General features: G+C 44.8%; 1 protein-coding gene across 3 annotated transcripts in view; it reads left to right on the forward strand.

The window, feature by feature from the left end:
• The window catches only part of ppfia2 (PTPRF interacting protein alpha 2), an 89847-nt gene that overhangs the window by 38969 nt on the left and 26675 nt on the right, over positions 1 to 24203 (forward strand). For 2 of the 3 annotated variants that reach the window (XM_053862498.1, XM_053862497.1), the window contains exons 3-5: positions 21641 to 21742; positions 22988 to 23152; positions 23332 to 23406. In XM_053862498.1, the coding sequence (XP_053718473.1) occupies positions 21641 to 21742; positions 22988 to 23152; positions 23332 to 23406 (342 nt within the window). Of the gene's footprint in view, positions 1 to 2003; positions 2628 to 21640; positions 21743 to 22987; positions 23153 to 23331; positions 23407 to 24203 lie in introns of those variants that run through there. The other variant, XM_053862499.1, reaches the window with a different exon arrangement.

The raw sequence follows: 24203 nt of genomic DNA on the forward strand, positions 1-24203 counted from the left end.
TCCTTCTTCTCAAATGCACAATCCACAATAATGGTAAAAAACACAGCCAACTGAGCTCCGGTATCGGATCGGAGGAGTATCCGTATCAGCGGATTTCCAAGTTCCGATGTCGGGATTGGAAGTCCAAACATGGTTGTACCGACTATTTTTTTTTCTGCCGCCTCTTGACAAGTGGCAAATTTCAAAGAAAGGCTATAAGGAAAAGGTTAATGTGCTGTGGAGTGAACACACACACACCAGCACTCAAATGAACAGTGGCTCCGTATCAATACAAGAAAAATGACAAGCTTTTAGCAGCCAAATATTTTGGAGCACTCCGGCGTGTGCTTTGGTGAAAAATGATTTTCATTATTCACTGTTGAGTTTCTGGCCCTCCATGTCTCCACATGTTCCATTATCTTTTCTGTAGAAAATTATCGATGACACAGCAGGAACGTTTCTACTCAATTTGTATTGAGACTAATCTATAACTGGAAGTGCTGTCTTCGACTTGAAGCCTCAACTTCGCACAGGGACTGTCATAATGAAATGTGTAGGCAAAAGGATTGTGACAAACAGAGTGTTTAGTAACACCGCCGTATTTAATATTTTTTGCAAATAGCACAGTTGCTGGAGCAACAGGAAAAGGTGGGTGTATTTGCCTTTTATAGTGGCCACTGTGCAGCGAACATCTCAGAATCTGTGTAATGGGGTTAATAGCTGTACTAAGCTAGCATGTAGCCAGTAGTTGGACTCAGCTAGCATGTAGCCAGCAGCTGAACTAAGCTAGCATGTAGCCAGTAGATGGACTAAGCTAGCATGTAGCCAGTAGTTGGACTCAGCTAGCATGTAGCCAGCAGCTGAACTAAGCTAGCATGTAGCCAGCAGCTGGACTAAGCTAGCATGTAGCCAGTAGCTGGACTAAGTTAGCATGTAGCCAGTAGCTGGACTAAGCTAGCATGTAGCCAGTCGACGGATTAAGCTAGCATGTAGCCAGTAGCTGGACTAAGCTAGCATGTAGCCAGTAGCTGGGCTTAGTTAGCATGTAGCCAGCAGCTGCACAAAGCTAGCATGTAGCCAGTAGATGGACTAAGGTAGCATGTAGCCTGTAGCTGGACTCAGCTAGCATGTAGCCAGTAGCTGGACTAAGCTAGCATGTAGCCAGTATCTGGACTAAACTAGCATGTAGCCAGTATCTGGACTAAGCTAGCATGTAGCCAGTAGGTGGACTAAGCTAGCATGTAGCCAGTATCTGGACTAAACTAGCATGTAGCCAGTATCTGGACTAAGCTAGCATGTAGCCAGTAGCTGGACTAAGCTATCATGTAGCCAGTAGCTGGACTATACTAGCATGTAGCCAGTAGCTGGACTAAGCTAGCATGTAGCATCACATAACTCACCTGATATCAGCTGTGTGGTGGAACTGGCCACCACCATGATCTGCAGATGTGTCTTCACCTTCCTTCACTCAGGTGGTTTGGATCCTTGGTTCTCACAAGGAGACCTGACTTGTTGCTTTCAGGAGACGACATTAGCTCCACCGTTAGCAACTGTTAGCATGGTTGCTAAGCTAGTCGAGGCTCACGCCAGTGATCAAAAGCGCGACTCTGTACTTCAGATCCACCTCAAAGAAAACGCTGTCTCCAGAACATCATCATCAAACCAGGGTCTCAGTGGGGGGTGCGTGTGACGTCATGAGCAGTGCGTCTCATTGCCAAGGTCAGTGAGGAGCCCACCATCTGGGAAAGTGCTCTGGAACAACAAAACTTAGCAATAATAATAAAATTAAGAAACAAATATATATATATATATATATATATATATATATATATATATATATATATATATATATATATATATATATATATATAAAATAAAATAATAAAATAATAAAATAAACAATAATAATAGAAGTAACTAATAAAAAAAACACAATCAAATTTGCTTCATTAACAAGGTTGACGTTTTGTACACACTAAATCAAACATTTGAATCTTAAAGCAAAGCTATTCTACAAGTGCGTTAGACCCGATGACTGAAGAAGAAGGAGCTACTGTAGTATAGCAATGAGATTAACGTTTCTTTCCCACTTGGTTGCGTCACGTGATTCGGTCGTTCGCTCGGGAACTGGATTCCGTTCATCCACACTGGCGCACTAACCTCGATCACGGCTGGGAATCCGAGGCGTGATGAGGTGGTGGCGGAGGGACGCGTCGCCTCCTTCCGGCTGCGCCTTGTTATTGGGAGATGCGCGAGCAGGGAGGGAGGAGGAGGAGGAGGCAGCGATAATCCCCGCACAGACGGAGCTGCCGCGCCGCTGGCAGAGCTGCTCGCAGCGGACGTCGAGGGACCATGGGTCCGCGCTTTTGCCGAGGCGTTGACTCTCCGGCAGAAGGAGACGCCGAGGAGTGACGGAGGCGCAGGACCGGCCGTGTGGTTGGCACTTGAGCGCGCGTCTCATGCCGGGAGAGGAGCGCCGCGCCGGGCTGATGCTGAGCTCGTGACCCTCGGATGGTTTTCCTCGTGTTGCTGTCCCACCGCTGGATTGTTTTTCCAGGGGAGGAATCATGATCTTCGCCGACATGACCTCGGGGACCAACTCCCCCAAAGCTCATCCGCCGAACGGGACGCGGTTCTACACATTCCAGGCGAGTCAAGCGAATCTGGTGCTTGTCTGTTTGATGCCGCTGCTCCCGAGTCGCTTGGCAACTTTGCTGTGAATCATGACACTCCGGGCCGGACTGGCCTGCTGGTCTCTGATCTGACCCGTCCTCATATTTCTATACTCTCCCACTGAATACAGTGCGGCTCTTCCTCCTCTTGACTCATGGGTGTGTGAGCTACAGACCACATGGGTCCAACATGCACCTGCAAACGGTCCTCATTACATTCTCATGTTTTGAATATTGGTGCTGCTGCATAACTGGGCTCTGCTCTGCCTTGATATCGGATGTGGCGACGTACTTTTTTACATCTCCACTGGTCTCACAGTTCGATTCATTACGATAATCCTGCCTCCGAGTCCTTCCAGTTTAATGTCAAGATGAATTTTGCATCCTGAATTCCCACAGGAAATCTACTTTACTATCAATGGAGGCGAGCCAGTCGTCAGATTTGAACTCTTGTGCTTTATCATGCGTGATCTCTGTTCGCTTCTTCAAACGTTAACACTAGTTACAGCCTCGAGAGCAGTCTCCGACACTAAGCTTTGCTTTCCTTGCACACAGCAGGTGTAACATTTTCAATGAAGCGGCGGCGAGATGTTCCGTGGCTGCCATGTCTTTATCTCAAACCGGAGGTTTTCCCAAAACAGAACGCACTGGCTCAGTCATTTCTAATAATATTAAAAGAACTGTTGTTTCGTTCTGCAACGGCTGTAGCAGTTGTTGCCGGTAGCATCTCTGGCTGGGAACGGTTAACGCATCTCTTCGATTAGTTGCCTATTTCCACACGACATATCTTGCACACAGTGTGTGTCCTGTTAACCTCCAACTAGTTCTTAAAGTCCGAAATGAGGCCAGATGACCTCTTTCTGCACCGTCGAAGTGTTTTTTTTATCAGCTTTTCTATTGCTAGCTGTTCCCTCACGTCCCCGTCAGCTGCCGTAAAGCTGTCGCGAATGAGTTTGCTACAGGCTGTGTCCATGGAATAGAAAGATGAAGCCTGCCGAGTGTAACGTAAACTAATAATAACAATAATAATCCATCATGTCTCATCGATGTAGAATCATGCATGTCTGCATCACAATGCTTCGAGATTTTATTTTCAACACGGTGTGAGGAACGTGATGCGTGAGGGGAGGACAATTTTATTTTCTCTCAAGGTTAAGTGTGAGGCTGCAAAACTCCCCACCGAAACTGTCATTGTCTTGCCACCTCTTTGCTGTCGGCCGATTTAGCAGCGCTGATATGGGCATTTATGACATCATAATGATCAGCCAATTTCATGACAGATATTTAGATCATTTATGTCTGATTTGTGTATTTTAATAAGATGCTATTTATATTATATTTATATATGATGATGAATGTTATTATTCTTTTATGTAAAAATGACAAAACAAAGCAGGCGGTTCTCCGGAAAGTCACACCTGCTTGTTGCGATGCTGCAGCCCCGCCCGCAAAATGGACCTGCTGCCAAGATGGTGGTCGTTTGGCAACACTTCTCCGTCCAGCAAAATGACAACCGAGTTGCAGTTTGCAACATGCGTAACCCACAGACTCAGAAGCAGCGCTTAAAACAGGACAGTCGGCCTCAAATCACCACGCCCAATTCGAGTGCTACCAAGAGAACAAATAACCGTAGCTAACTGCTGACGAAACCAATGCAAATGGAGATGGTTGTTTTGGACGAGTAGTGAGTTCTGTTGTTGAAGACCTGCACTCCAGATATTCCCTGGACGTGTAGTAGATGAATAGTGGAAACAGTGGCACTGAGGAGAAGACAGGAGGCAGAGCTGGAGGTAGCAGAGATGAAGATGCTGAGCTTCTCTCTGGGAGTGAGCAGGATGATGATAGGATCAGAGGGACAGCACATGTGCTCAGGTGTTTAGGAGACCAAGTCAGAGAGGCTGGATGGAGATGGTTTGGACATGTACAGAGGAGAGAGAGAGAGCCAGTACATTGGTAGATGAAGATGTTGAGATGTTGGAACTGGCAGGCAGAAGGTGGAGAGGAAGGCCACAGAGGAGATTGATGGAGGTGGTGAAGGAGAGCATGAGGTTTGGAGGTTTGAGAGAAGAGGAAGCAGAGGACAGGTGGAGGAAGATGATCCGCTGTGGCCACCACTGAAGGGAGAAGCCCAAACAGACAGAAGATCAGTGACAGTTATATTGTGGGTTTGATCGGTTCATTGTTCAATGAAAAGGGAATAAAAGATGTTTATTTTTTATGAAACACTCTTATTGTTTATTTTCTTGCCGTAAAAGTCACAATGTTTTCTATACAGTGCCTAGTAGTATGAATAGGTTTGTGTTATTGATCTAAAAAAAATAGTGACTTTTGTGTATGATTTTGTTTAGGGAAAAATAATCGGCAATCAATATCGGCCAAAAAAAATTGGTGCAGCATTTCAAAGAAAGAAAAAAAAATGTATCTCAAGAACTTGACACAGGTGAGTTTGAATAGTTGCTCCCCTGACTTGTTCCAAGTCTCTGGGTAATAAGTAGAAATCAGTGATTCGGTCTTTCCAGGTCCTTTCTGTTCCTGAATGACACTGTCCTTTATGTGTTTTACTGCTGACAACACCAACAACCCTCTCTGCTCTCTGCTGGTGTGGATGAAGGAGACGCTGTAATGAGTGACTGTGAGGTTGTCAGTAAAGACACTGGCTGCTTTTCTTGACTCCTCAAATGAGTTTGTACCGTCACACTTTACTGTGGTAAGTTAGAGGTGACAGACTTCCAAGAGCAGCTACTGTAGCTGGACTTGGACTTCAGTGATGTCAATGGCAGCGGTGTGAATCAAGGGCCGACTCTCTTTTATGGCGAACAGTAAAGGAGGACCTCGGAGCTGCGACAGTTCAATTAGCCGTGCCTCCTAAATCGTCTTCCCTGTTACAGCCAATGTGACTTTGGCATTCTGAGGTTGCTCCGGTGAACCGTCCTGCAGCTCTGACTTTCACTTGACATCAGGCATCTCAGGGGGCGGTGCCTGCTCCTCTAGCGTTCTTTGATATAGAAAATAAAAACATGATGGAAATCCCCTTGAAACTGAATTACAGGCAAGACTCAAGGTTTGCCTCATCCAAGTGCACATCAAAAACTGCCCCCAGGTGAGGTGAGATCAGCGGTGTTTGGGTTGGAAAACACATCTGTGCCGCATGTCGTGACTCCTTTCGTCAGTCCTGTTTACAAAGCCACTTTACAATATTTTTTTTAGCCTGTTGCCGAACTTTGTAATGGGAGGTGTGCGATATGACGGTATCAGATCGTGAACGATTTGAACATGTTGACAATTTGCCAAAGTGAGGAAACCGTATGGATCTTTCTATAAACTGATGCGCTGCCGCTGACTCTCCGCACTGTTGTCACTAGCTCACGTCGTCCTGCTACACACTCACCGTCGGAGCAAACAAGCCGGTCAAAAACTCAACTTGGACTACTTATTAAACCTGATGCACCTCTAACTCGAGCACACACGGTCACGACAGCGTGACTGGCCGAGTTTTCTGGTCTGACCTGCGACGCTAAAGACTGTCTACAGCTCAGAGCTAACAGTGCTAACGGCTAACTTTTGAAACCTTTATAGACACTTGTTGAAGACAGTCCTCTGAAGCCATCTGTGTGAATGAATGTCAAAGGTTTAACAGTAAACTACCTAAAACTACAATAAATGTATGCCATAGAAGGTAAGATAGCAACCATATGCTAAGCTTAACTCAGTGCAGATAAAGTTGGCAGAATGTTTTTTCCTAGTCAATAATCTGTGCCAGGTGTTGACTTTGAAGAAGCTGCAGCACATGTAATAGTCAGGTCCAATAACCAGGCATTGCAGTTTGATCTTTTCTGGTCAAAATTGCTCAATCTGCATTATCGCTCGACCCTTTTCAATACAATTAATGAATGTTTCGGTGCACTTTGATCCTGTTAAATGGAAGAAAACCGTCATGTTTTCACTAATATCATACAAAGTTCCATGTTGATGCCAAGCGGGTCTGTATACCTTGGTTAGGTTCTTTGCACACGTCGGCAAAATTCTGTTCCTTGACCTAATTTATCAGTTTTTTCCCTTCAGGACTGTTTCACATACAGAAGTGGTTTGGTTGCTCTGAGCAGAAAATAATCTAAAAAATACTTGTCATGAAATGGAAATCGTGATTTCACGATGTTTTTGCCATATCACCCACCCCTAGTTTGTGATCATTCCTCAGGCAGAATACATTGAATTGACTTGTTGGAAGTGTCGCGGCAAGTAAACATGAATCCGTAAGAGGTTTGTTCGGTAGAGTGTGGCTGTGGACGGCTCAGGTTTGGAGTAGCTTCATCAATAAGTGCGACTGTTCAGTTCAGAATTTCAATGTTCTCAAGGTGCTGAGGCCCAGTTTCTCATTTCAACAATGAAATCCTCCTGAAAACTGTTTTAGTTTTGATGAGTAAAGAGCTATTTGTCGAAGTAACAACTGTTGTGTGAGGCAAGTTTTTCATTTCTCACCCGTCAAAATACTGAATTGAAGAGAGGCTTCTTGCTGTAAAATATAAATAGCTCTGTGCTTGTGTAGTCAACTTTTTCTCTTGCAGAGTGGCAGCAATGATAGCTGGCAACTTGAAGTTGCGCTGTGTTCTGTTTACACCAGAAAGAGAAACAGGCTTGTTCTTTTAAGCGACGATTCTAGCCGCAGGGAGTTTGGCTGAAGAGCGACTCTTTGGGACGGAGTTGTTCCTGGACGTTTGCACTGGCTCTGCTTGACTCATGGCCGTGACCCAAGCTCACCCTGCTGGTGAAAACCATTAAACCGGAGCTTCCCAGAGCTCCATCTGACCCAGTGTCTGACTCGTAGCCATGCACAGCTGCGGGTATTGATGAGTTGATATTGTCCTCCACTGTGCTGTGCCAGTGTGTTTGCAAAGTGCAGACAGATGTTCTTTGTTCACAGAGGAATGAGTGAACGTGATATTGCACATTGGAAGGAGGTGGATGTTAAAGAACCTGAAGCAACTTAATAGTTTTCCTTTGTCAAACTGTTGAGTCCATCATAATGTGGTCCTCATAGGCTGCCATAGTCTGAGATCGTTGGTTGACTGTAATAGACCCATGTGTGCTCCCTGCTTTCCTCCTCCGTTTCCTTCTCAAATTCTTCACCTGACCAGCGTTTCAGTGTCTGCATCAGCGGCGCAGTGGTCCATAGTGTTTGTCCGTCTCACCCTCCACATCACTTTTGCTCAGTGTAGTCGAGAAGCCTGCTCCTGAAGTCCTACCTTAGTGCTTGTGAAGAATGAAATCCAACTGAAAACCCTTTTAGTTTTGATCAGTAAAGCTCTCTCTGTGGCTCCTGTTTGGCCACTTAAGTAGTTGAAGTAGCAGGTGAGGTGCAAAGAGGAGATTGATGGAGGTGGTGAAGGAGGACGTGAGGTTTGTAGGTTTGAGAGAAGAGGAAGCAGAGGACAGGGGGAGATGGAGGGAGAGGATCTGCTGTGGCCACGACTGAAGGGAGGAGCCCAAAGAGAAATAAGTCAAGGAAGACACACGGTTTGACGTCACCATTTCTCGGTATCAGTATCGAGAGAAAACTCAAATTTGATCGCTGTAAAAAAAAAACAAAAACTCAAACTCAACTCTCAGTCTTATAATGTCTAAAATTGTTGGTCTTCACTTTCCATTCCGTTGTGTGTATATGTTCTCAGTCAAAAAGTTTCCCGACCCCTGTGCTCAACACCTTAGATACAGAATTTCGTTTCTGAATCTAAATTTTGATGAAACGTTGCTTGATGACGATGACAGATTAAGACTGAATATTTGAATAATACATTTTAGTGACTCAGTGGGACGTGTGTTCCGGGAAAGTTGCACGAGCGGGAGCTGCTGTGGAAGCGTATTTTGATCCTTGCTACGACCAAAACATTTCAGTTGGTGCTGAAAAGGAAACAAAGTTTTTTCACCAGGAGTCAATGTTCAGCTATGATCGCACTGCAGCATGTGCACAGACAAGCACTTGCGTGTTTTATTTTGATTCATTTGTCTTTACTTTTGCAGTTGTGGTGTTGTTTCGGATGCTACACTGATGACATGCATCTCTCCGTGGTTGTGTTGTAAAGCGGCTTGAGTTGTCTTTGCTGTTGAAAAGCATTGCTCTATAAATACTGCAAACCTGGTCTTGGCATGTGAGCTGGTGCTCTGCTCTCTGCTGGCAGGCCTGGACGCATTATTCCTGGACTCAGCATCACAAGCTTGTTTGCTTGCAAGGCAGCTGCACGTGTGATTGCTTCTGGTCGGATCCTGTTGTGCATTTCTGTGTTGTTGGATCTCGACATCACATTCAGGCACGTAAGCTGCTCACTCTCAGTCAGTCAGACAGGAAGCAGCACTGCAGAGAAACGCGTCCAGTGGCAGGCTTGGGTTGGGCTCACTGCTCTGGAGGCTCTCCATCCCATCTCAACACACAAACAAGGTCCCGGGCTCTGCAGAAGGTGCTGTCATGCAAATACGTGCCAATTGAATCCAGACTGACAAAATGAAGCTGAAGTGTTTGACCTCTCGCTGATCACCGCAGGAGAAAGTAATGACACGCTTCTTTCCCTGAGAGCATGTTTCTGCTGGAATTGTATTGTCATCATTTGCCCTGTGTTCCTTTTTTTTTTTTTTTTTAAATATAAATCGACCATCATGCGTTTAAAATCTGGCTGGGCAGATGGGGAAGGGAGTTTGACCTACTTTGATGGATTCCACACCGATTAAAAGGATGAGTGCGCTTTCGAAAGCAAGAGGCCCCTGTGTGCGCATGTGTGCGTGTGTGTGCAGATGTGCGTGTGTGTCCGCAGAAACTGATCATTTCAACACCTGTGACGGCTGTTTTTCTCAGAAGTCTCATCAGGCTTTTAGCTAAGATTTTGAAACAGGTGGTTTAAAGCCCCGCCCCCTGGCCATAACCCCGCCCCCACCCCCTCCCATCCGGACACGCCATGACAACAACTTACTTTGTAAATAGAAGCTGTAATATTTCTAACAATCTATTTGTACAAAAATAACTTCATATAAAAACAAACATCTGAGTCAAATAATGGTGAACAGAGACGAACTCAGTTGCTGTTGCCACAGTAACACTGCTGTTTGACTCAGCTGACCCGGATTCATTAGAAAAATATTTTTATCATGATTCTTTCCCTCACTGCAAGCTAAGTGTCTACAGTTTAGTTCATCTTCTTTCACATATTTATGCAAGATAAGCCACAGTTGTATCAGCTGTGGACGTTTTCTAAACCTTCGCACATTTGAACATTCATTCATTCAAACACCGTCAGTTAACCAGCGCTAAGTCCTGTTCAGGGTTCAGGGTTGCGGGCAGTGCTGGAGTCTGTCCCTGCAGTCATGGTGTGTCCAATTAACCTAGTGAGCATGTCTTTGGGCAGTGGGAGGAAACCAGAGAACCCAGAGAAAACCCACACGCACACAGGGAGAACATGCAAAGTCCATGCAGAAAGGCGTTGAAAATGTTCAGTTTATTTAAAGTACTTTTTTGAACCCGCTCTCACAACCACGAAAATATGGGACCATTTCACAAAGCACACATCAAAGGACGCATACCTTTCACACCATGTATTGACCAATTAAAATCCAAATTTCAAAACACTAAACAAGTACTGTGAACCTGTGCACATCATATACTGACACGGTGCTACTAGTCACTACTAATCGTTGAGGTGGATTGTGACTAGTTGACTATGACAATAGTCGGTAGTTGCTGCCCGACTTCAGAATTTCAGCTAACAGTTGAAAGGGTTCTGGCCCTGGAGAAACGCTGGTTTGTCCTGTGCTGCCTCACCTTTCTTCAACTGCAAAGCAGATTACGGCACCAACATCAAAGGACAAAAGCAATGTTGTGTTTTTAATGAACAAACATGCCAGGAAATGTCTGTGAATGTAAGTCATTAGCCTCTTGTTTATGATACCCTGACCTTTGACCCCTGCTGTCAAGTCAACCAATGATCATGGCTTTCTCCAAATGTCAACTGGAAATGCTCACAAATGCGGTGGATTCCCAGGCTTTCTCTATTGAACTGGGTTGACTGGTGTTTACGAAGCAGATTCTGAGTGTATTGTCTGATCCAGACTGGGCTGCTGTCAAATGTGTGCTGTGAAGCCTTGTAGCTATTTACCGATGGGGACATGGGCTGTTATTAAATAGTTTAAATATTGGTATTTCATATTGTCACTGGAAAAATGCTCATATATTTGGCAATCTGTTTTTTGTTAGTATGTTTTAGTATGAAAAAAGAAACACTTATTTTTACTTTATAGTTTGCCCAATAGCGTTTATTGGTAGAATATTTAATATTTTCCTTAAAAATGTCTTGACAAGTTTCTCTAACTTGCAGCCAGCTGTTTTCTTCTGAATTCTTTGCGCTGCCAACAAGTCTGGCATGGTCACGAGTCAATTTCTTTGTTACGAAATTATATTGAAAGGTTTCAATTCTGTTTCTCCAATGAGACTCAAGAAATAAAGGATAGCAGTTTGCAATAACAACGTGCCAGGAGAGGTTCTGACACTCATATTTGGGGGAATAAATTGTGTCAGCCATTGACAGCCTGCGTCACGGACCAATGTGAAGATTAGGCCTGCACTCTAAGTCGTGTAAAAAACATAAAATGTTTTTAAGAAATTGCAATTTTAATTCACCCAAGTGTCTCATTTAATTTTTTATTAATTTCAACCCACAGTTTATTTACAAACCACCTGGTTTTGCGTCACAAATGCGACTTTCCTTTGTGAGTTTTACGCTCCCGACCGGCGCTGAAGGCCACTACTTTCTGAGGACTTTTCTGAGGCTTCACCCACAGCCAATGACAAAGCGCCTTGTAGTCACGTGTATTCCTCGTGAAGTGAACGCAGCGATGATTGGATAGCTTGGACGGAATATGGATGAAATACTAGTCACAAAAATTCGACCTCAAATCCAGAGTGATTGATTTTTTGATCTTTGATTTTTGTGTTGATTCCCACACTTCTGTGTCAACACATAACATGTTCAGCTGTGAACATTTTTTGCTTTCCTCCGCTCTGCAACACCCGAAAAATAACAATAAGAATAAAGGCTTTGACAGTTTTTCTTTTTTAAAAAAAGGTTTTGAATGTCTTGGCCCAAGTAGAGAATTCCATTCATATGTCAATGTCTTCTCACCAACAACGATCAACTACATTCACTACGTTCACCTTTTTTCTCACTGAAAGCACGTTCCACCCCATGTTGCTGCCATGTTACGTGCAAACGTAGGATCTTGCCGAGGAAAAATACTTTGCTGCTATTCCTGTGTGGCTGTGAATTATTTAGCTCCAACTATGAAATCTGCCTTATTTTAAATAAAGTTGTGAATTATGCATGAAGGGATTCCTCCGCTTCATATTGGCTCACACGCGACCTGTGAAGAAGTAGAATGTCGAGAAAGGCTTGAAGGGAGGGAACACGCTTGTTACATAGTATTTAATGTTACAGTAAATGTCGTCCAAACGTGTTATTGTTGATACATGTGATGAGGCGACGATGAGTGTCTGTCAGTTTTTTTTATTTTTATTTATATATTTTTTTTATATATGAAAAGGAGCTTCAGGAGAGTGCTCACGATATTCTGGCAACCTGCTGCACGTTTCTCAGAAGGGCCGTAAAACCTGGCAACACAATCCTCCACTTCAGCGTTGCGATACTCTGATCCACATTTTTGGACTTTCCGTTCCGATCCCGATACGTGAATTTGGATATCGGCCGATAACGATATTCCTCCGATCTGATACCATCACTAGCAACAGTTTATTCGGTTGCTCTATCGCTCTTCAGTCATCCTACTTTATGAATCCTGCACCGCGAGTCAAGACCGTGTATATTTTCTTTCAAAGACGGATGATGATTCAAATGTTAGATGGGAGATGTATATCAGGTGGTAGAATGCAGCAGCCGAGTGCCTGTCTGTGTATTCGTTTCCCCAGAGATTCCTCCAACAGATCCTCTTCCTGACTGTTATCTGTCATGGTGTCCTGGATACAGGAAATCATATTTCATCCGTCGCTTATTCCAGCTGTTTTTGCTCTTATTCTTGCCTGTCTTGATGATGTCACTAAGTCTGCTTTGGTGCCTTTTCCAAAAACATAAGCCTAAAAGCTCCACCCTTGTTTCCTACCTCTAACTGGACCAGAACTCGGCAGCAAGGCCTGGTTCTGACCGATGGGTGAAATTCTACTGCTGAAAGTTTTCTGTCGAAAAAACGTTTTGATGGAAAGAGCTCTTTGCGATGGGCAGCATCGCGGCATGTAAACAAGCCGAGCTGCAAATATAGAGCCTGATGGAGTTGCTAATTCATACAAGCAGGTGGCGTCAACTAGTAACTTCACATTGGATTGAAAACTCCCCCCTGCTCTGGTTGAAGAGATGAGGGTTGTTGCGTTACCTGGCTCTACAGCGTGGAGACTGTGACTGAGTAGGAGCTACACCATCACTTTTCACTCATTTGAAATAAATATTTGGATAATTTTACATTTTAAATATTTTTGTAGGAGCCTAAATTTGGTTGGAGAAGATAATAAATCATTTTAGTTCATTTAAAAACATGTAACATTTATAACAATATAAGTGTATTGTATTGGAAGGAGGGATTGAAGGGATCCTTTGTGTGATGCTGTGGTTAGTTTGTCATTTGTCAGTTGAATGGTTTGAGGTGGATGGGAGCATGTGGAAGTTTTGAGTTGCTGCGCACCTTTACTCACCTTGGGGCTTCCGTAAGAGCAGTGATGCTGGTAGTCGGGAAAAAGTAAGAGTGGAGCCCCCGTTTTTTTTTCCTCTCTCGATCTCTGTCAGGATAACTGTCACTATGTTGTTTGTTTTGGATGCTGGGGCACCATTTCTGTGCCCCTTTTGTGTCACCTTTTTTGCTGTTTGGCACCAGTAAACTGTTGAAACCTTGACCAACACTTCTGTGTGGATCTATTCAACAATGCAACAGGATTATTGAGAGCGTCAAGCCGCGCTCCATTGTGTGGATACCTACAATTTTTGCCTCAGTTCAGGCCTGCAGCAAATGAACCCAACAATCCCAGCTGCTCGCAGATTCACCCACTGAAATCCATTGAAACCACAGACAACTGGATGGATAACATTTAGTTCTGAAAATAGGATGATGATTTCAGCCACTGCAGGAGCCGAGTGGAAGCGGCTCCCACTGGCCTTGTTTCACGGCCGTGTAGTGTGTTAATGAATTCACTCCGGCCTGGAAATCCAATTACATATTGACTTGAATATAAAACTCTCTCCTCCTTCATTCCAGTTCACTGCACTCTTCCCCAACTACTGCGGGCATATGGACACTTCCAATTCATGGACGTATGTATTTAACGTCAGCAGATGCAGTGGAAGGAAAGGTCAGTGACTGGTTCACCCTCAGGCTCCGTCACTGACTGCCTCTGATGCACGTAAAAAAGATCGAGGGTTTTAATACTTTCAAATGACTGGCATGCCATGTTTCCACCGAGTGGTCGGGGTAGATGAGTGAGAAGGACAGAAACATTCTGCCGATAAATTTAAATAACAGTAATTCTCACTATCCATGCGGCCCCGCCTGAAACGCAACAGAAGGAAACCGTTCTTTAGGTCCTGCGAAACACCTATGCGTGACGTTTTACGCTGAAGGCTGGCTTTTTCCTCAGTATAGGACGCAAAAGTCCACTTTCCCAACGTCAATATATGACGCCACGGGAGCGAGGATGCGTTGTGAGGATGCGTTCTTGTCGAACTAATACCTCTGGACCCATCTGGACAAGTATTCAGAATTATTTTAATATATTTTTATTAGTTTCTATAATATTCAAGATATTGAATAAATAAATATTTAAAGTGGCGGTTGGACTTTAACTAGTTAATTATGATGAATTAATTACAACAAAAAATGTAATTGAATGGAACAGTGTTCTCTCCAGACACCAGTGAACCTTTGTCAGTGCAGGAGTTCCTGCTCCACTGATCCCACTGATGCAGCAGACACGTGGCAGCTAGGATGAGAACAACGACAACAAACATGGAGGAATCCTCCCTGAACCAAAGGCATACAGATTGCTTTGGATTTGGTTTATCGCTCTACAATGTCCAGGGTTTCCACTAGTCTGAAAGTGTTTGAAATTCTTATAAAATGGAAATTCTTATACAAATTTTTTTCGAGACATTAAAAGAGCTTTAGTTTAAATGAGGTGATGATGAGGTGATTAAATGAGGTAAATATTGCCACCATGGTGATTTATTGTGCTACTGTCAAACTGATGCAAAATAAACAATATTTTGTTGTTTAAATGTATGTATGGCTCCATCATTTGATTCAGTCAGATACCACATTCATTCACATTGAAACATGTGGCTTCTTGTGGCAAATATTCTTATATGATAAGAATATATATATATATGTTTACAGCTTGTTATTTTACAAACCAAGTTGGTGCGACAAGTCAGTTGTTGACATGGCGCTGGGGGCGGAGTTATGGGTTGGGGGCGTGGCTTTGGACGCCCTGTTTCAAAGTCCTAGCTAAAAGCCTGGACACAGACGATTGTTAGGTCTCTGACGGAACTTAACTGAGTCCTGTCTGTCTTGATTCATTAAAAAACATGGATCATACCAAGTCGAGTGGCTCTGAAGTGGAGCACTGGTCCCTGAAAGTTGTGCTCCTGATCTCTGCACTAATCTAGTGCGGCCATAACTGAACAATGTCTCAGTAAAAATACTCGGCGAGCATTTTTCTATAGCGCTATTTTACTTTCCAAACAGTCTATTCCAAGAACTCAGAGCAGAACAGGATTTGAAAAGCGACATCTGCTCATCAAACCATGGCTCTGATTTGATCCGGGGCTCAGTGTTTCTGTCAGATTTTATTAGCTGGAGATTTGTCTTTTGATCAAGTTATGGAGACACAAGAAGGACTTTGCAGATGTAATTGATAGCCGTTGTTTTCTGTGCCTCCCACGTTCTTCATTAGAGAACACGGTTGCCATGGAAACAAACACTCAAGTGTGCACTATAAGGAGGTTGCTTCTTGGAGTAGATGCAATTGTTGACAGTAACTACAGAATACTTATTGTGTTGTTGTCGGGATCATTGTGCCTTGGACTTGGACTCATAGTTTGATTGAGTGTGTCATTGCCTTGTATGTCATTGAGTACAAATGAAAGAGAAGGCGAGAGTCATTTAAAAAGCAGGTGCCCGATGGAGGAGACGTTGAGGTTTTGAGGTTCACTGCAGAAAGTGGAAAGAAGGCTTCCGGTTAACTTAACTCAGTCCAAACTTAGCAACACATGCATGTGTGTGACAGTTAGAAGGCTGAGCCTATAACCAGGGAAATGTTTTACATTTTCATACTCGTCCATCCATCCATCCGTACCGTACCCTTATCGGGTCACAGGGGGCAGCAGCTTCAAAAGGTCGTGCCAAATTCCCTTCTTCTGGGCAACATCCATGAGCTCCGACTGGGGGATCCAGAGATGCTCCCAGGCCAGTGAGGAGGTCTCATCCCTCCACCTGGTCCTGGGTCGACCCCTCGGTCTCCTCCCAGCTGGCCCTGCCTGAAACACCTCCAAAGGGAGGCCTCCAGGAGGCGTCCTCATGAAACACCTCCAAAGGGAGGCCTCCAGGGGGCGTCCTCATGAAACACCTCCAAAGGGAGGCCTCCAGGGGGCATCCTCATGAAACACCTCCAGAGGGAGGCCTCCAGGGGGCGTCCTCATGAAACACCTCCAAAGGGAGGCCTCCAGGGGGCGTCCTTAGGAGATGCCCCCTCAACTGACTCCTCTCAACACGGTGAAGCAACGACTCCGCTCCGAGTCTCTCCTGAGTGACAGAACTCCTCACAACTCTAAGGGAGACGCCTGCCACCTGTCGAGGAAAACTCATTTCAGCGGCTTGTGTCCAGGATCTCATTCTTTCAGTCATGACCCACAGCACATGACCATAGCTAAGGGTCGAGATGAAAATTGATCGGTAAATACGGAGCTTTGCCTTTTGGCTCAGCTCTGTCTTTCTCACAACAGTGTGGTAGAGCATTATCATTCCCATGTTAGTGAGTAGAAAAACTTGACAGTTTCTTGAACTGGGAGGCACTAAAAATACGAGCCTCACATGCAGGTTAAAGCTGTGACGTGACCTTTGTGGTGGACAGAAACATGGTTTTGTTGGCCGGTCTGCCCGCACTAGAAACGACTTGTGATGAATATCAAATTGTGATTTTGTAATAAACGTATTATCTGACATCCTCCTGTGGTCTGACCTCTAGTTGCCTTCTCTAATTAATACACAATAATGGTGAAAAAGAAAATCAAACTGAGATCTGGTATTGGGTCGGAGGAACATTGTTTTCTGCAGATATCCAAAGTCAAGTAACAGGATCAGATCAGAAGTCCGAAAATGTGGATCAGTGCATCCTGAACTGGAAGCCCCTTCCTTTTCTCAGGAACCTTTACATACAGAAATGGTTACCCTGAGTAAAACTAGTCTCAAAAATACATTGACAGAAATTGTGATTTCATAATAAAAAAGAATCTTTTCATTTCGGCTCCTCCCTTCAGGGGTCGCCACAGAACTTGCTGCACGTCCTTCCCATCTCTATCTCTCTGCCTTGCCACCCTGTACAAATCCCTCTCCCCCTCCTTCCTGTCCAACCTCAGACACAAGTCCTCGTAAGCCCTCTGTTTGGCCACTGACTCCACTACCTTTGTCTTTGACTCCCTGTACTCCTGTCAACTCTCTTCTGTTCTCTCAACGTACCACTTTTTCTTAGCTGACCTCTTCCTTTGTACACACTCCTGCACTTCCACATTCCACCACCAAGGCTCCTTACTTTATCATAATAAAACAATACAGTTAAACAAATAAAATAAAATAATAAACAAATACTACTAATAAAATGTTTTTGCATCCCAGCCCTCCTTGACTTTGACATCTACAGTCATTGACTATCATAAAAAGACTCAAGAACACTGTTCATTTTTGCAGACAACCACTGTTTTCCATGGTGACATCAGCCTCTTCACAGGTGTTAGGTTCAATAACATGCAACATCACACTCTTCTGGCGTTACATATGATCATTCCTATTGCATTTCTTTTGTCAGCCTCCGCTACCTGAGCCTGTTTTTGACATTCTTAAATGATCACACGGGTCGTTGGAGACGCCCTTCCCTACTCTCAGAAATAAACCTGACCTGAAACGTGGTCATAAAACAATAAATCCGATGTTGACCTCTTTATAAAGCGAATCCCTCCTGAGTTCTGAGCCTGTGTGTCCTCGGTGTTGTGCAGGGAGTCGGCAAGAGGCGTTCACTGTAGTCACATTGTTACCGACTTGTTTCCAAGGTGACGGCTGAGGTTGCCATATCACGAGTGTAGAAGAGGCTTCCGTGGCAAACGCTGGTTCTGATTTTGTTTTGTAAATCTTCTCTGGGACGGTGCAGTTAAATCGCATGCGTCCAACTGACACGCTCCTCAAACTCAATCTCAGTCTCCACATAATTCTCATCCAGACGTCCTGAATGTTCACAGCTCACAGCTCAGCAATGCTTGACTGTGGAGTGAAAGTTGAAGGTGGCGTCCGCCTACTGAACCCTACGGCAGTGGCGGACGAGACAAGTGTCTGGGGTGTGGAGCAGCGCTGTTGGAGGCAGGGCAGGGACAGAACTTGGGCGGGGATAAAAATAGAAGCGTTTGTAGGCCAGGATTCCCTGTCAGATTGGAGCCAAAATCGGAGCAGATTGTGGTGACTACAGACATAGTCTGATGATGTTGTACAAATACTGTGTATGTTGATGCAAAGTAGCCCATCGTGATGTTGATGTGAGCTCATACGGCCCAGACACACACTTTCCCAGCCTCTTATTTAGCTTTGTTGTTCCACTATTCCACGTTAGTGTCGAGAACATTGCCACGCTGTCGTTGTACACCAGAAGCAACAGGCTAATGACGTCCACTGTGCGCTGTTTTGTAAACACGGAGCCACATTCTTCCTGCTCTCACACTCCCGTGAACTTTACATGAACGATCGCCAGCATTCATTCATGTATAAAGGAGGGCTGTTTTGATCAACTGGTGTGCTCTGAATGCTGTTTGCCTGGAGATCTTTGATCGTGCTCCAGACCTTTTAGAAAAGGCCGAGGATGCACAGCAGCTGACCTTCAACTCGAATTCAGTGTGAGCAGAGCCGCGGGCGCTTGGACTCCGAGACATGAAACAACAGACCAGACAAGGCAGAAGGCAGTGTGAAGGAGTATGGAGGAGTACAGGTCCACTTCAAGTGGATAGAAGGTGAATTAGAGGGGAAAGTGGATTCTCATATTCATCTGTTCTATTTTTTTCACATTTAAATGGGCGGCAATGGTGTGATGCCATGTCTGTTTCGGGGTCAGCAGAAGCTCATATGCGTCTGCATTAGGGCTGAATGATACATTCTTATCGTATCTATATCGCAACATGGTGGCAACATTCACAATATTAACATCACAAAAACAACGGCGTCTACCATCATCATTCAGTTGCACTGGCTGTTCAACAGTGTATATTTGAATTTTCCCATTAATGTAATGATTTCAGTGGTATTTCAAATGGTAAAAATGTGTACTCACTTTTAGTGTTGAAACAAAAAAAACTAACAAAATTTTGAGTGCAAATCCCAGTGCAGGTCCAGTGAACGCGCCGCTTGGCAGAGGGCTGTGCTTTCTCAGCAGCTCACAAGGCTGGAGACCAGGAGCAAGATCAAAGCTTCATATCGGATTATTTGAAACGTGGATGACCTTAAAGACTTTGGCAGCCCAAGACTTCTGACCACAGGCCTCCATTTTCCATGAGACGAGGCTTTTATAACTGTTTTCTAATGCCACAGTCGCTGTGATTCCATTTTTGGAGTGAAGTAGCAAATATATATATATATATATATATACAGTATATAGAAATAATAATACAATATGAAATATAATAATATATATATATATATACGTATATATATATATGTGTGTGTGTATATATGTATAATAACTGTGTGTTATCACACTTTGTTTCGATGGTTCCACGTTGTTTGTCAGGTGAGATTTCATCTTTATAAAGATCATTTCTCACTTAAACCACCTCGCCAGTTTATACGTGGCAGAAACCCTGTTGTACTCTCATTTGCCAAGTCACAGTTTCGCCACATTTTGCCGACAGCGGCATAAGAAACATGTCTCTTACAGAGTACAATCACACAGCTGCGCCGTCATTAACACATGAAAGGTGAAGAAAATGATATCGAAAATGTTTGTCCTCACCAAGGGCTCAGCCTGTGGCAGTCACATGACAGGAAGAGGGGAACAAACCCTGTCTCCACCTGGGTTTTCTAGCCACTGTGGCTGTAGATGCTGGTGAAATTCAGGGGCGGAGAATGTCTGTCAACAGCTGTGGTTTCATTGGTCTGAAGGTTGTTTGTCCATCACAGTCCATATATGATGAAGCCACAGGGTTCAGAGAGCGAGAAAACTGTCACGGTTAATCTGGAAATGACTGTACCAGTCGCCAATTGGCAGCTAGAAGGCCTTGCTGTCCCCAACTCTGATTGGCTATCGCAACTATCCATCAACTATATGCAGTATATTTCATTGATAGTGCGCATGCGTCTGATTTCATCCAACCTGGCAACACAGGCGAGCTGAATCCTTACTGGACAACAACTCGAAAAACAACACTCAGATGTTCTATGGCATGAATATGAAACGATATGTCATCTATTGTGGGGATATACATTAAAAATGAAATGACTTTTATCATGAAAGGGATCATGATTCCTGGTTGCTGGACCTGACAGGACACTGCATTAGGACCTCAGATCTGCCAGTGTTACTGCTGACTGAGCCACGAGGAATGGTGTTCAGGACTATCATCCACGCCTCATCCGACTGTACCATTGCACTCTGGTGAAACGCCGTGTTGACTGTGTCCTCTGGGGTACAATCCTTGCGCTGCCAAGGTGAACTCAAGTTTGCAGATGGTTCTCTGTCACGCGATCTATATTTAACACAACAAGACAGCACACGTCTCTGCACACTGAATCCAATTTCCCACTCAGCGCGCCTCTGCATCTCCCCGTAACCTCCGCGCTTATTTATGAGCTGCACCTTTCCTCGGGGATGGTTGTTTTCCTCGAGAGATTCAGCAGAAAATAAACAGCAACGCAGCTACACTGACTGAGTTCAGTGTGGCTGCGATAGGAACAATGGTGAAACGGGATGATGAAATTGTGTGTCTCGACTTGATGTTGCGTTGACATATGTTTTGAGCTCCGTCTGAAGGAGCGCAGTGTTGGTGTGTTGTCGACAGGTACGGTGTGTTGGCTCCACACGTGTTTCAGATTTATAGTGGGACTATTGAACTTGATGTTCCTTCTCCTATAGTGTTGTCTCATGAGGACACTAAAAATACATTTCCAGTGTCTTGTTCTTGGTTGGTGTGGCCTTGACTACAACACTGTATGTCTGTGTTTGAGGACTATAGGAGTTATATTCGATTTGACCAAGCACAGGAGCAGATGACTCACAGTTTGAGGGGTTGTTACCGAGGAGGTGGGATTCTGTGACTTTTAAGCAAGGAAATCTTCCAAGAATATCCTCTTCTCTGAGGTCATTCTCCCTTCTTCAACCTATATTTGAGGGATGACAAAGGAGACAGCAGTCATTGAGTAACAGAGGAAATAAAGGTGTTGCTCTACTGCCACAATATACTGCTAAAACTGCTTATATTTGTGTCGTTTTTGAAATCGGTCGGTTGTCAAACTGTTATTTCTTAGCTTAAATGTGTGCAATGTATCTTTGCTGGTTTGTGTTGTGGACTTTTCGTAGTCGCTCAAAAGCTTTTTCCGCAGTTAAAACCCGCCTTTTCCAGAGGCTGTTATGGCGTGTGGTTGCATCACTCTGACTTTATGGATTTTAATTTTGCGATGATTTGAATTCTGGCTTCATTTTTCTCCGGCAGGAGTTTGCGGCACTGACCAAGGAGCTGAACGCCTGTCGGGAGCAACTGCTGGAGAAGGAGGAGGAGATTTCTGAGCTGAAGGCAGAAAGGAACAACACCAGGGTGAGATCCGCTTTCAGAGAGGCCATTTGTCCGGGTCATTTTGAAACCAAATAAATCTGCACCAGATATTCACTTGCTTTAACTGTTTCCGTTTGACAAACTTCATGGCATCAGCCTTCAGCTGTAGTCTGTGTTACTTAAATGAAGGTATTGTGGGTCAGTGGTATCTTGGACTATATGTAGTTTCCTCCGGAGTGATCCGTGATCAGTCCAGTCAAACAAACCTCTCAGCCTTACAATACGGGTATTGAACACAAAAATCACTTTATAGATTTGAGGCAGATCCTACTATTGAAGACAACATTATCAAGTGTCTTACATATCAGAGTCACAGCATGGAGGCTTGAGGACGAGTCCAGGCTGAGAGGAGAAGTCAGCATCAGCTGAGGATGTAGATGAGGAAGAACGGAGAAGGTCAGAAGAAGATGCACCGTGTCTTTGTCGATCCGGAGAAGAGTGGTACTGTAGGAGGATGCATCAGAGAAGGATGTGAGGGTTGTGCAGGACATGTATGAGGACAGTGGTGAGGTGTGCCGCAGCAGTGATGGAAGTGAGAGCAGGAGTCCATCAGGGATTAGCTCGCAGCCCATTCTTGTTGCTATGGTGATGGACAGACTGTCAGATGAGGTTAGGGAGGTGTGTCCATGATGTTTGCTGAGGTTATAGTGTTGAGTCAGAGGAGAGTGTTGAGCTGGAAAGGAGAGGAACGAAGCTCAGTCGGAGCAAAACAAAATACAGGTGTGGGAGTGGGAGACAGACGAGCTCAAGTGCTTGAGGACAGTCATCCAGAGTGATGGATGGAAAGTAATGGAAGTGAAGAGGAGAGTGCAGACAGGGTGGTACAGGTGGAGGTGACTGTCAGGGATGATCTGTGAGCGACGAGAGGCAGCTCGAGTGAGAGAGAAGCTCTATGGGACAGTAGGGAGACCGGCCATGATGTTTGGTTCAGAGACAGCAGCTCTGACACTGAGACAAGAGACAAGACGCAGCGTGACAAGAGTCAGAGCTGAAGATGCTCAGGTTTCATTGGGGGGGGCGAGGAAGGACTAGATCAGAATCCAGTATATCAGAGGAGAAGTTTGGAGACAAAGTTACGGAGGACAGACTCAGCTGGACCAAGAATGTTGGAGATGGAAGACTCCGTATTGCAGTCCTTTGCTACATGTCTCTGTCTGGCTGGAGTCAGTGCAGCTCCCAGCGAGGCTTGCTGTCCTGCTGATGTCTCCCTACGCTGTCTCTCCACAGCTGCTCTTAGAACATCTGGAGTGCCTGGTTTCCAGACACGAGCGCTCCCTGCGAATGACCGTGGTGAAGAGGCAGGCCCAGTCTCCATCAGGGGTGTCCAGCGAAGTCGAGGTCCTTAAAGCCCTCAAGTCCTTGTTCGAGCACCACAAAGCCCTGGATGAGAAGGTGCTTGCTTGGTTTGTCTCCGCATTTAATGCAAAGCTGTCCATGTTTTATGTCACGCAGGAGAGGCTGGAGCTTCTCCTGCTGCCACACAGGCTCAGAAGTTGAGCTCACGATGCTGTGGAGAGGAACCTTCATCTTCCTCTCACAATAATCGTTCTCCATGTGATCGATGCTGTTAGGTGCGAGAGAGACTTCGCGTTTCGCTTGAGCGAGTGTCTGCCTTGGAGGAGGAGCTGACCGCAGCCAACCAGGAGGTAAGAGGTGCATGGTGGATTCAAATTCCACTGGTCATTAGCTGATTTATTGCCACGTTTTCAGGGGGTCCATTTGGCCCTTCTTTTGAAATCGGTTTTGAAAGCTTGACTATCTCAGATGTGGCGATGAACATGAGCAGAAGAGTCTGAAGTATGAACGGATGAGCAGCAGAAATATGATCTCGTGCGCAATACATGAACCATTTTTTGAGAAGTGGGATTGAAAAGAGCGCGGCTGCTGTGACTCGTGGCTCTTGTGTCGAGAAAAGGAAGGGGTGCTGTTCAAAGTGTCGCCTTTTGGGGGCCCCTCTTTAAAGAGGTGAGACCCATTGTGACGTCACAGTGAGGCTTTGCAACAGCTTCACTGAAGCTGTGAACTAAAAGTATGTCTGTGTCACAGATTTTGCCTCAGTGATCAAAAGAAGCAGTGGTCCTACCATTGTCAGGGGTCTGAAACTGATCCATGTGGGGCCACGGATAGATTGGCAGTAGGTCTCCACGGATTCTCCACATTTGAAAAAACAACTTCATGAAACCCCTCTGACCTCGCACCATGAAATGTAGCTGAATCAAGCTGTTTAAAGCGCCAAATGTGCTATGATTCTTACACATTCACACCAGGCGCGGTGAGTTAGGTGTCTTGCCCAAGGGCACCATGGCAGCAAGTGGGTAGGAGCGGATTCCTACCACCGAGCCACGATTGTTGGGCGACCCACTCAACCACCTGAGTCGGTTGAAAATCTAAACCTAGGTCAAAACATTCACCCACCAACTGGCTGGTCCAGTCTTTTTCTTGA

This window comes from Synchiropus splendidus, chromosome 4 (assembly GCF_027744825.2).
Source record: "Synchiropus splendidus isolate RoL2022-P1 chromosome 4, RoL_Sspl_1.0, whole genome shotgun sequence".
Lineage (NCBI taxonomy): Eukaryota > Metazoa > Chordata > Actinopteri > Syngnathiformes > Callionymidae > Synchiropus > Synchiropus splendidus.